The following is a 13,781-nucleotide window of genomic DNA, read 5'->3' on the forward strand; positions in this document are numbered from 1 at the left end:
TTCCTCCTGAATCTATAACATGAACCTGTCATGCAAATCATTGCTTTTTTTTTTTTTTGCTTACTTTCTTGCATCAGTTTGCCTGTCATATTCCAGTATGTTAGCATTAACTAATGAAAATGATTGTCTATTAATGACTGACATTCACCAGCCTGAATTGTACAGGGTCACTGTAGTGATAGTATTACTCTCTTGGAGACTTCAGCTTCCTGACTTGTCATGATTTTTGTTAAATGAACTGTGAATTTAATAGAAATATACAACTTGTACCTGTTTTGAAAAAATATGCACCTCCTTTTTTCAAAAAAAGTATTTAATATTTTTTGCTATTTAATGGATAAAGAATCTCCAAAAGGAGCAACTTATTTTCTCCATTGTTAGTAGTCAATGACATATCCTAGCCTGTAAGAACTAAAAGAAACAATTGCTACTTTAACCTGCAGAAAAGCATTTTTGTGTCTCAAATTGGAGATCTTATGCAGCAGCTAGTGTGGTGACAGACCTCGTTGACAGAGAAACGTGTTTGATAGAACCAAAGGTAGGTAATTCAACTGCAAGTTTTCAGGCAAAGTAAATGCCTTGGGAATTTAGAGAGTGATAACCCCATTCTAGCTTTTGTAAGGTTAAAGCATTTCCCACAATGCAATCTATGGAAGAATCTACTTGGAAAAAGTTGAAGAAGATATGAGTAAGGAAATTCCATTTGCAATGCTGTATTTAAATTTCGCCAGAATTTTTCAACAATCTCCTGTTGATTAATGAAAGAAAATAAAATGGGAAATTTTCTTGTAAAATAATGTCTTGTTAAAAATAAAGAAAAAAGGGATGGATAAAATGGTCAGTTCTAATAATGGAAGGAGCTTACTTTTAAAGTTTTAGCAAAATCTTTGCTGAAGTCCTGACTGTTCAATATCCTTCTAGCTGTGTAAGGTAGCAAAAGTTCTGATAATTTAGGAAATCTACTTAGCACTATTAAAATGGACCAAAGAGCTTTAGAAAGATCTCAAAATAATGTTTGACTCTGCTATAAAATAGTAGATTAAATTAAATGCTGTCAAACTCAAGGTAACGCTAATCAAGAAAACAAACTTAATTATGCATGCACAGTTATCTCAGGTATGTCTTGGGAAGAGAGAGCCTTGGGTAGGCTTCTTCAAGGCCCAGATTCCAGGCTTATGCCCAAGAAATTGCTTAACTGGTCAGTACTACTATGTTCAGAAGACCAGGATTACATTATAAATTCTGTGGTTTAGATCAGCAAGCACAGTATGAATTTCCCATTTCATGAGAATGATCTGCCTTTCAGAGCAGTGAATAAAGATAGTCCTCCAAAGTCAGGTCTTAATAGTGCATACATCATATATATTATGTTGTAAAGCTAGTGTTGTTTAGAAATAGCTATTTAGGCTCACATTTCCTATACATCTCATTTTGTTTTGCTTAGAATTAAAAGCAAAGTAGAAAGTATTGCTAATGGGTTGGTTTTAATTCTTGTAAGTGGTAAATTTTGGATTTAACTCAAATTGATAAGTGGCAACTTGGCAAGGCTAGAACTGCAATTAAAATAAGAAGCTTGTACAATGAAGTACCTATTCCCTAAAGGCAGAAATTTGCTTTGGATTTTAGGACTAATCTTCCTAAAGCTAAGGAAGGCAAATACTTCTGGCAATATATGGTCAGAACTGACAGAGCATAGTAAGTGTTGTACTTGGCAGAATCAAACTGCCTTTTATTTTGAAAGTAAAATTCACATCTCATGTGAGGAGTTTGCATGTATTTCAAATATGGTTTAACACATATTGAGCATGAAAACAAACATGGCTCCAAATCAAAACTATTGACTGTGCACCTCAGAGTCTGATAAGTAAAAGCCTACACATCTGTTTCTCTTCTAGATCTGCCAAAGCTCCGGTGTTTGTAGGAGGTTGAGGGACTCAACATAAAACATATGTTTTCCTTTAAAAAATGCCTGCTAAAGCCAAACACACTTATTTTGGAACCCCATCAGAACTGGTGCTGGTGTGCCCATGCACACCTTTTTCCCCATAGGTCATAGATCAATGCTAGCTGGGTGGGCAATTGTCCTTTTCTATATGCCTTTCACCGTGAGGGGACAGAATATAGGTGTATGCTCCACATCTCCATTAAAATACCTTTAGTGTTGGGTAGGTGTCCATACCTCCTATTTAAGCCCCTCTTAAAGTGCTGTCCTTTTTGCTCACATGTCTAATTCGAGATATTTTTCATCCATATTCATCAACTATTACAGATGGCTAATTACATTGTAAACTAGACTCAGTCCTGTGTATATGCATGTGTTTCATATACATATGATTTGAATATAGATATGGGTAAGCTTGTGCCTTGTTTTGCATTATAAAATGACAAGAATGTTTAGTAAGTAAAAATGGGAAATTTTAGAAAATATGCACTTTCTTTGAAAATACAGAATTTTCCTCTCATCTTGAAGCATGTATGGCCATTTTTAAACCAAAATAATGTATTCTGATTAGCTGAAAAGATTTTATGAGACAGGCTAAGTTTGAACAGGTCTTTCAATGTTTTAAGTAACACTTGATAACATTGTGAAAAATAACACTTTTCAAACAAATGTGGGTTGTTTGTTTTTTTTTTGGTGGGGGGGAAGGGGCAGAGTTTAATCCATCCTGTATTATATCTGTCTTAACTAGTGACAAAGACTTTGTTTACTGCCATTACTGTGCATCTGGAACAACTGCGGGAGAATGAACTGCATTTCGTTCCATCTTGTGCATCATCAACAGAATTATCAGCAAAATTATGATTGCAACAGTTTTGTTGGGTGATATTAGACACAAAAAGCAGGACTAGATCTTTAGAATTAGCTGAGCTTAAAGGATTGTTAAAAATTCAGATGAAATCATAGTATGGTGGAAGTTGTCATATTTTAAAGGGGCCAAGGTTTCATTTAACATCTTCCTAAATGTAAGCCAGTTTTCTCATCTGAGAAATAATATGTTTGGAACTGCACCAATATGGGGGTTATAGTTGCAGTTTTCAGAGCATGGACACATGTTTGTTCACAGTCTTATAATTGTATTAGATCTGTTTTATATTTGTCTCATTTACCAGTAGCACATAATACCCAGCCGCTAGGTTGCTAATATTTCCCAGTATTGTCTTCCTGCCTCAGCTTCTGTCAAAATGAGCACATTGCACTGGTCACTTTTTTCTTCTCTGTACATTTTAACTAATGAAGAACTGAGTTATTGTGACTTTATGACTGTGTAGTGTTAAGGATTTCATAGCAAAACCATTTCAGAGTTTATTCTTTGGTAGTGCTAAAGGTGAAAGCACTACCAGGCTTGTGAACAAACCTTAAAAGTAAGCAAATGTCTGCTCCATTCTGTTGTGTTTGAAATTGCTGAAGTGCTGTAGACTGCAAAATAGAAGATCTCCTGAACAACTGAGCAGATCAAGTGCTACAGTAATTCCTGCAATAAGCTTCTCTTTATATCCTGCATCTGAATTGATTACAGAAATAGAGCAAGTCATATTGCTTGAAAGTGGTTGAGGGGGGTTTAATAACAGGTAGCCTGCCAATCATTTATATATCATGAATTTTCAAAATTTTCCCTATTTGGATTGCTCACAATAATTGTATAGTATTATTTCTGTACCCAAACTGAGTGGCTTTGGAAATCAATATATGCAAAAAATATCTTGACTTTACAAAAAGTTACATCTAACTATTTCAGATGAAAAATTAGTGATCAGCAATTCATAAAATTATAACAATTGAATATTATGTGTAAGTATATACTTTGTGCTTTGCTGATTACATCTGTAAGACCTTTATATTTAATGTAACAAAAAAGTATCATGTTTGCAATTTCTTATTTCTAAAAATGAATGCAGTAAATTTCTTATTTCTAAAGATGAATGCAGTAACAACTTGTATTGGGTAAGGAGCTAATCCTTATGGCACAAGCAGCAATATGGAAACTATACAGCAGATGCACAATCTGAAATCTGCTTTTAGCAACTACTTCAATATTTGAATATGAGTATTCAAATATTTGGATATTTGAACATTTTCTTAATATTTGTATCCTTAAAACTCAAGCTTTCATCTCTCCAGAGAGAGCAGACTAAAAGAAGTTACAAGCGTAATCTATTTAATTGTTTTTGTAATGAGAATACTTATTCACAGGTTGTTTACTAGTTATTTACTATTCACTCATTTCTACAAGTTAAAAAATGCTATTCAGATGCTTTACATTTCTTCCAATAGCATTTTTGGTACATAATCTTTTGGGTCTATTTATACGCTATTGATAGAAGAATTGGTAATTTCAGTTCATTTCTTTTCTTGTTTTCATTCACAGGATGCTCTGGCCCTCTAGGAATAGAAGGAGGAATTGTGTCAAACCAACAAATCACTGCGTCATCCACTCATCGAGCTCTTTTTGGACTGCAGAAATGGTATCCATACTATGCACGACTTAATAAGAAGGGTCTTATAAATGCTTGGACTGCTGCAGAAAATGACAGATTGCCATGGATTCAGGTAACAGATGGAGCTGAGCAGAAAAAAAAATCTTCTCGATTCAGTTGTCACTTAAGAAACTGATGAAGACAAATGGCAAACTAATAGCTAGATTTTTGTTCACCGTCCTATGTGTGGCCTGACTAAAGTGGGCTATTTGGTTGCAAAACAGTAATCATAGAATCATAGAATGCTTAGGGTTGTAAGGGACCTCTAGAGGTGATCTAGTCCAACCCCCCTGCACACGCAGGGTCACCTAGAGCACGTGGCACAGGACTGCATCCAAGCGGGTTTTGAAGATCTCCAGAGAAGGAGACTCCACAACCTCTCTTGGCAACCTGTTCCAGGGCTCTGTCACCCTCACTGTTAAGAAATTTTTCCTTAAGTTCCTGTGGAACTTTTGATGCTTCAGTTTGTGGCCATTGCCTCTAGTTCTGTCAGTGGCCACCACTGAAAAGAGACCAGCACCATCCTCCTCACTGCCTCCCTTGAGGTACTTGTATACACTGATCAGGTCCCCTCTCAGCCTTCTCTTCTCCAGGCTGAACAGGCCCAGCTCCCTCAGCCTCTCCTCATAGGGCAGATGTTCCAGGCCCCCAATCATCCTTGTAGCCCTGTGCTGGACTCTCTCCAGCAGCTCCACATCCCTCTTGTACTGTGGAGCCCAGAACTGGACACAATACTCCAGATGTGGCCTCGCCAGGGCTGAGTAGAGGGACAGGATCACCTCCCTCGACCTGCTGGAGACTGTCTTCTTAATGCACCCCAGGATCCCATTGGCCTTCTTGGCCACGAGGGCACACTGCTGCCTCATGGTCAACTTGTCGTCCATCATGACACCCAGGTCTTTCTCCGCAGAGCTGCTCTCTAGAAGGTTGGTCCCCAGCCTGTACTGGTGTCTGGGGTTATTCCTCCCCAGGTGCAGGACCTTGCACTTGGCCTTGTTGAATTGCATGAGGTTTTTCACCGCCCAGTTGTCCAGTCTGTCCAGGTCCCTCTGGATGGCAGCGCAGCCCTCTGGGGTATCAGCTACTCCTCCCAGTTTCATATCATCAGCAAACTTGCTGAGGGAGCACTCTGTGCCTTCGTTCAGGTCATTGATGAATAAATTGAACAGGACTGGACCGAGGACTGACCCCTGGGGGACACCGCTAGCGACAGCCCTCCAACTAGACTCTGCACCGCTGATCACCACCCTCTGAGCTCTGCCATCCAGCCAATTCCTAATCCACCTCACTGTGCACTCATCTATCCCACACTTCTGGAGCTTACCCATGAGGACGTTGTGAGGGACCGTGTCAAAAGCCTTGGTGAAGTCGAGATAGACGACATCCACCGCTCTCCCCTCATCTATCCAGCTAGTCATTCCATCATAGTAGGCTATCAGGTTAGTCAAGCATGATTTCCCCTTGGTGAATCCATGTTGACTACTCTTGAGCACCTTCTTGTTCTCCATGTGCCTGGAGACAATGGCCAGGATGAGCCGTTCCATCACTTTTCCGGGGCGTGGAGGAAGTGCTGCTTGAAAACTAACCAGCTCTCTGGGGCCCTCCTTCCTTCTAGTGCTCTATCCCATGGGATTCTTCTGAGGAGGTCTCTGAAGAGGCTACAGTTGGCCCTCCTGAAGTCCATGGTTGCAAGGCTACTTACAGCCCTGCCTCCTCCTCGTTGGATCCTGAACTCCACCAACTCATGGTCACTGCAGACTAGGCTACCTCCCACCTTCACATCTCCTACAAGTCCCTCTCTATTTGTTAGCATGAGATAATTTCAACTTGATAAAAACACAGATCTCTCTATTTGAGAAATGTATACATATGTTCCGTTATAACTCTAGGAATCTCTCCTGCAGAAACTGACTTTAGAGTCTTTTCAAGTAAACTTTTTTTTTCATAGATGCTACATTGCTCATTGTACTTTATCACAAAGACTTTCTCAGTTCCATCATTCTATCTCCAGGCAGCAAAGATTTTTTTTTTTTAAAGGCATGTAGAAAAAAAATAGCAAATTCAACATAAAGAACTTCCAGAGGGCAAGCATGCAACAAGTAATAATTATTTGCTAATAAAATGATAAAATCCAAAATACTTGCGAAACATTCATTCAAACATCTGTTAGTAAGATCTCTAAGCAAACTGCCATCTGTCAAACCATTCATTTTGTCAAAGTTAATTTCCTCATTCATGAGTACTGTAGTATCAGTTTCCAAAACTACCTGTCATCACAGATTAAATATTTAATATTAATATAACTGTCAAAAGTGACCAAGTGAATCTTATGAAATACAGTCTCAGAGTCATGATGTAAGGTGACTTGAACCATAGAGGAAGACTTACCTGACAAGCTAAGTGTTAAAAAAGTGTGTTAAAGCTCTTCAATTTTTGTGGACATGGACAATATGGGCAATTGGTAGTTAGTACTGAAAGCTCTTGGCAGGTGAGAATAAGGTATTGTTGAATTCTGTCAAAACTCTTCCACATAGGACCTTTGACCAGCAGCAGTTAGATCTTCATGTGATCAACGTCTGGCTTCAGTGAGCCAAATGCTAATGTCAGTCAGCTGCAGATCTCCATCGCTGCCTATAGTATGCTGCTTTCAGTCTCAAAACGTAATTTTAAGTACCCAACGTAGACTAGAAAACAAAAGGGCTATAATCATCCAGACATTCCCTTGTGTCCCATTCCTCTGTATCTATTTGATACCATCTTATATTTCCCAGTGTCATTCTTCATACACGCAGTCAGCCACACAGAAAGGTATTCAAACAACTTTTGATTGAGGTTGCAGCTACACAAAAGCAGTCAGTTCAACATTGGGATTCCTATGGCAACAGAAGCTTCATTTTCCATTTATGAACACTATATGTAACATATTCTGGTAGCCTGCGTACCAGCTTTCTTTAATGTATAATCTGGCTGAATCCTTTAAATACAAGTATTTTAAATGAATTGTTTTAATGCATCTACAGTGCTACCTACTTTGACTGAATAGCTCCCCACCTTTACCATATTAAAAGTAATTAAAATAGCAAATGGTGGCACACTGAAATGAGCAACTGTGTGTGCCCCTCTGGTTTCTTGCACCAGTAACAAGTTTCTTTTAAGGACACTCCTACACGGTGGCTCACTGATTTTAATGGAACAGTGAATGTGTGGGCATAGTGGTATTCCTGTGGGACAACATGGGGTCTAAATCAATAAGAAGATGCTATACTAGTGTTACAGGAAGTGTTACAAAATCTTTTTTTTCTTTGTCTTTTACTAAACCGAATGACATTTTACATTTTTACGATATCTGTTGTCTCTCAGCCTTTATGGAAAGTCTCCACAGATTTAGTGGAAAGTGTTTCTTCAGGAAAACTGCAAATCCCATTAAAATGACTGGAAAGCCTTTGTGTTTTCCTAATTATCAAGAATTTTGAGTGTAACTTTTTTATTATGAAAGACCCTGAAAGTTCTCACCTCTCATTCTTTCAAAGTATTTTGAAGAAAAATAGATTGTTAAAAAAAAAAAAAAAAGAGTGCTGGAAACTGTTATCAGAAATTCCTTTCATACTCATTTTAAGTCCCGAGATCTGAAGTGTAATTGCTTTTTTTTTTTTTTTTTTTTTTCTCTCAGAAGACAAATTTTTCACTCATCTACCCCTTCCACTGCACTTATGTCTAAAATCTTGGCCTATCTCCCTATGATAAACACTTTCACAACAAGCAGATTACTCTAAAGGGTAACACGATGCAAATAAGATTGATATTACTTACTCCTATTTCCCCATAGGTACTTCTCCCACAAATTCTGTCACGAGGTGAACAGACAGTATAACATTTGGTCTAATTATATACTAGTATTGCCAGATAGGGAAGAAATCCTAGTTGCAACCAGGACTACAGTGTGCTTTGGGTTTTGAATAGACAACTAAACAGATTCTGCGCTAAATAGATGAGAAACATGAGATACTTGCTAGATACAGGGGAAGAGCAAAAAAGACTGGTAAATGAATAAATATGATAGGCAGCAGAAAGCCACCTGGGTGTGATAGTGGGTTTATTGCAAAATAAAATTTCAAAAATTTATATGAATCTTACAATTATCTTTACCAAGTAAGAAAAACAGTAAAGGTATGTATTTTACTTGTCTTATGAAATTTGAAACATGGCATTGCTTAGAAACTAAAAGCAATATTTCATTATTGGCTGAGTAAGTGTAACAGAAGCATGATAGTATGAGAAATGGTAAGCAACCCTTTTTTTTGTGAAGGTAATATGCATCTGGGAAAGACACCCCGATATGGAGCTCACTGTTCAAAAGTCTCATTTCCTGTGTGTTACCTGCTATTTCAGTTTCTGCTTTTGCTGCTAACTTTCTATAGGTAGGTTCAATTAAAGATTTAGTTTTAATATTCAACTTCTTTTTTTCCCCCCACATTTTCTTCTAATTTGATATTTCTTGGCCTGGCAAACTATATCAGAGCTGGGGAAAGCCTCCTAAAGTCAGAAAGGGAATTCTTGCCAGTTGTCCTTAGTAGGCTTCAGGTCACATTTATTATCATAGCCTTTACTGGAGTGCAACTACCAAAATGACTTAAAGACAAGTGGAGAGAATGCAATAGGAATAATAATATTAATAAAATGATGAAACTTTATTGGGCTACAGAACTCTGAACAACGTGAGACTGATTATGAACCTCTTTTTGAGATGGCAGTTGAAACATGCCAGTAGTTGAATAATTCATCTCATCCAGTTAATGACATGCATAACAACCACCCTTGGGACTAAAATAATGACTTAAGAAGAAGAAGAAACAGACCAAGCACGTTTTTAGTGTGTCTAATTATGTAAGCTTTCTGAGGCATAAAGTGAAAGTTCTCAACAGAAGTCAGATCAAGTGAGTGTTTTTTGTTATACTACTCTGTGTTAGCATTACAATTTCATCTAAACTATCCCTGTGCTTTTTTTTTCCATATAGGTGGCTTTAACATATATGGTGACCTTTTCACAGAGGGCAAATGAAATTACTGGGGCAATTTGTGATCCAACATGCCTAACTTTAAGCATAGAAATGGGCCTATCGAAGATAGCAAAAATGATGGGATGCATCCAGCTAGACAAGGACTTCAAGATGATTGGCGAGGAAAAGCCATAACTGAGTTTAGAAAAGAATTGAGAGTTGTTTGTTGTTACTGTTAAAGTATGATAGCCAAGTGAACCACTAGAAATGGCAATGGCAGGAGCATGAATTTGGAAAGAAATTGGTAGCAAAATCATGAAGAGGCTTTGCTGGCTCTGCATCTATGTAAGTGGGACTAAAATGATTTCGGTTTGTACAACAGATCAGAAATAACCAAATGCTTAATTGATTTATCTGCAGTGTACGATCTCACGATTGAATTAAAAATTATCACTTGTAAAGTGACCTATAGTAAATGACTGTATGAATTCCCCTAAACTGTCATAAATATAAAATGTTTACTTTTCTCCTTGTAATAATCCTTCTTCAAGAATGGCTGCAACAGCTGGAGCACTACTGTGCATTAATCACTATATAACCTAATCTGGATTCTAGTTAAAACACATAGCACTGCTGCTACCCTGACTACGTTAATGCCATCAATTAAATCTGAGGAAGCTCTGCTGACAGCACTGAGTAGGAGAGTGACAAAATGACACAAGGGGCAAGATATACGAGCCCCTTAAATTGCAGGTGTGGCAATAGTGTGCAAAAATGAGCAGAATATGAGCCTGAATTTTCCTGACCTCATCGCACACTGAATCCCCCAATGCTCAGTAGCGTTGAGGGCCTCTAGTGTTTGAAAAAAAAAAAACAAAAGGGAAACATGGGAGGCAGCTTTCATGCTCATTGAATTTTCCAGTATTGCAGGAATCTTGTCAGGGTACTCCTTTTCTGATTTTTTTTTCAAGCTCCTTCAGCTCAAAACCAGTCTCTCTTCTTGTCCTTGCCCTTTTTATTAGAGGCTTTTTCAGAACTTTACTTCCTTGAAGGGATTTTTTTTTCTAATGTCCACTCAAATTTACTTTTGGACAGTTTACACCCATTTAGTATTAGACTAGCTTTATACTTTAATAGCTCTTCTCTCTTTCTGAATTTATCCTTTCTGTTTGTGGATGGTACTTCACAGTTTTTATGAGTGGAAGAGTTGAGATTATGAGTTAAGATTATGAGTTAAGATTTTATTGCAAATATGTCCATTGGCAAGTGTCCCTATTTCTCATCAGAAGATGTTTCTGTGCTTTCTGACTAGCTTTATAAGAATTAAGACTTTAAAAAGAAGAAGAAAAAATATAAACTTTCAAAAACTGATGAAATCATCAGGGAAGGCTTGCTGTAAAGAATCTTCACATGCCAATATAACATCGATCTTGTGTTCAACCCTAGTTTTGTATGAATAATTACGAGGATTACTACAAGAAGTATACTTCGTGCCAGAAAAAAAAAAAGAGAGAACAATTATTTATAGCAATGCTATTGTATCTCATAACTGAAACATATAAACAACATAGTTCACTATGAATTTCTGTTACAAAGGAAGGATCATGAAAACATATATTTACAGTCTCAAATGATATTTTTTGAGGTATTTAACCTGAGAATTTTTTGGAAGCTTGCTCCCAGTGTACAGTTCAGGAAAAATGGTACTGTGAGTGTTAATGGTGTTATTGCTAATTGTGCAAAAATGTATGAGAGGAATATAGTTATTTATTCTGGTCAGGAGCATCACATATTGTAAAAGTTACTAAAGTTACCGCACCTTCTTATCCCTCTACTCTTAGGTTTAATAATGTAGAAGATAGAGATGCAATTGATTTTTTTTTAAAATCTTCCTTTTTTTTTTCTTTTTTTTTTCTTTTTTTTTAATCAAGTAGATATCTTTTGGATGGTGACTATACTCTACTATTTGATCCCAGATTGCAAAGTACATGAACTTCTTCCATTCAGGCCACATAGGTTGAGATTACAGAGCATTGGCTTCAGAAATCTACCAAAGAGAGTTTAACCAACCAAAACAGGTATAGAGAAAACAGACATAAATTTAAATATGTTAGAAGACCATCAGAAAAACCAACTTTTCAGATAATTCAGCTTATTGTCTTAGGAAAGAGGAAAAAAATATTCATATTTTCTTCTATTAATGTTTATAGTAGAAAAAAAAAGACTGGAAATAATTTAAAAAGTAAATGGATTGTACCCTGAAGATGTGGTATGTGTGGTGAATTCCAATATTTTACAGATTTACTTTGTCCTAACAAAGTTCTCAGCACAGCAACATGACTATGGTGTTTCCCAAATTCTGAGATCCAAATTATAAGACATTACAATTAATGATATTTGGTAAGTAATCTTGTCTTTAAAATGAAGGGTTTTGGTTTGATTCAAAGGCCTTACTGTTACCTTAAAATACAAAAAAAAATCTGAAAAAGAAAATCTTCATACATACTTTTTGAATCCAAGGAACAAATCATACAAACAGAGAAAGCAGTGAAACATTGCTGAAATGTGTTTGTGTGTGTATGTGTGTGTGTGTATGTATGTGTATATATATGCATGTAAGACCCTGAGGGAAGAAAGATCTGTTGAATTCCTGTAATGAATTCTATTGTAGGACCAGACCTAACATAATCACGTACACCTCTCTTGGTTTAGCTTTAGATCTAACCCAATTCAAGAGACTAAACTCAGTTTTAATACCCCAATTTGCTGACTATTCTGTAATTGCACTGAAATAAATAAAAACTACTTGGGGATGCCAATAATAAGTAAGGCAATGGGCATCCTTTCGTTTGTGTGTTTGTGAACATTCCCTAAAGTGTGTTGGGTGATTAGGCTACATCTAAGTTGCTGGATCCAGGAACTCCCTCAGAGCTGGAGCTTGGTGCAGCACTGTGGCCGTATAGTCAGAATCTGGTGCTCTCAAGTAACTTTAAATGTAAGTAAAGGTAGTTGAATTGGTTGGTCTCTCTGTTTTGTTTTATTCTTTTCTCACATTTCTATGTGTCTTATTTAAGATTTTTTTTTTATCTTCTTTCAAAGTACTATTGGCCTTCTATCATTCTTGATTTGTCTGGTTAGTCTAGGTAATAATATATTTAACTTTATATTGTCTTTTTTTTTAATGGTGCATTAAACTCTTGTTTTTATCCTGATTACTTTCACTTCTTTATCTGTTTTAAAACTAGGACACCCATGTAGTAAGAATGTATAACCTTCTGTCCTAAGTCCATGTTTCTCCTGTATCCACAAAGCAGAGAATCTTAAGGTTTGCCTTTTTTTTTTTTCAAAGTTGCCAGAGAACAATGCATTTAAAAATGCTTTTAGTGCTGAAATAGCTAGCACACATTTCACATTGGGAACTCTGCTTCCTACTGAAGTACATTAACTAAGAAAGATTTCAGCAGCTGCTTCTTTATAGTTGTTGCATAGTTGTAATATTTTGTGTTTTGCTAAGCGCTGGCTTGAAAAATATAAAGCACATAAAAGAACCCAGGCACAAAGGGCCTGGTGTACTGATTGGAAGTATCCCAGGCATGAAATCAGCCCCAGGATAATTCTGTACATACTAAAGCTGCAGGGATTTCTGAATGATTTTCTTGGCCTTTATTGGGGCTTTCTTGCAAAAAAATGACAGATTATATAGACCTAATTGCAAAATATTCCGTCCCATTTTTGATTTTCTAACTTACTTGATCCTCAATACCATTTAAAGCCAAAGCTCTGCTTGGGCCAGAGAGGAGGGATGCTGATCCAGAAAAAATCCTAAAAGGAAAGAATCTGTCTATTAGAAAACAGATGTAAATAAAATTGTATAGCTTATACATACAAATACCAACATATGAGGTAAAGGCATTGGCTTACACCTAAAAAGGCAGGCTTTTTTTTAGTTCCTGAAGATTAAAGAACACAGGTTAAATATTATGTATAATAAAGTGAGTATTTAAAAAGTAAATAATTTTTCTTTACTTTTGATAATTATATAACCAACTCTTCTATTCACTAGGACTTTTTTTCTCTGCTTGAATTTCTAACACAGTATCAAAATCTTTGGCAGATTATTTTTTCTCATTGTTTCACTTATCAAATTGCAGTGATTGTTTTGTTTTGCATTAGGGATGGAGGGTCATGATTTTACTAGAATCTACTCTTGCTTATATAAAAGAAAAAACATTTTCTGCATAAATCCTTTTGTAACTGCTTTTTCTGTGACTTTCTTAACCAGGGCACCCACCTCCTTCACCAGCGGAC

General features: G+C 36.7%; 1 protein-coding gene across 1 annotated transcript in view; it reads left to right on the forward strand.

The window, feature by feature from the left end:
- The window catches only part of LOC104569029 (EGF-like repeat and discoidin I-like domain-containing protein 3), a gene marked incomplete at its 5' end in the record, with an annotated part of 167,844 nt that overhangs the window by 100,012 nt on the left and 54,051 nt on the right, over nucleotides 1-13,781 (forward strand). Inside the window, 1 exon segment of the mRNA XM_088522745.1 lies at nucleotides 4,368-4,549. Within this exon segment, the coding sequence (XP_088378871.1) occupies nucleotides 4,368-4,549 (182 nt within the window).

This window comes from Tinamus guttatus, unplaced genomic scaffold (assembly GCF_059628265.1).
Source record: "Tinamus guttatus ecotype Peru unplaced genomic scaffold, ASM5962826v1 Tinamus_guttatus_pri_ptg000158l, whole genome shotgun sequence".
NCBI lineage: Eukaryota > Metazoa > Chordata > Aves > Tinamiformes > Tinamidae > Tinamus > Tinamus guttatus.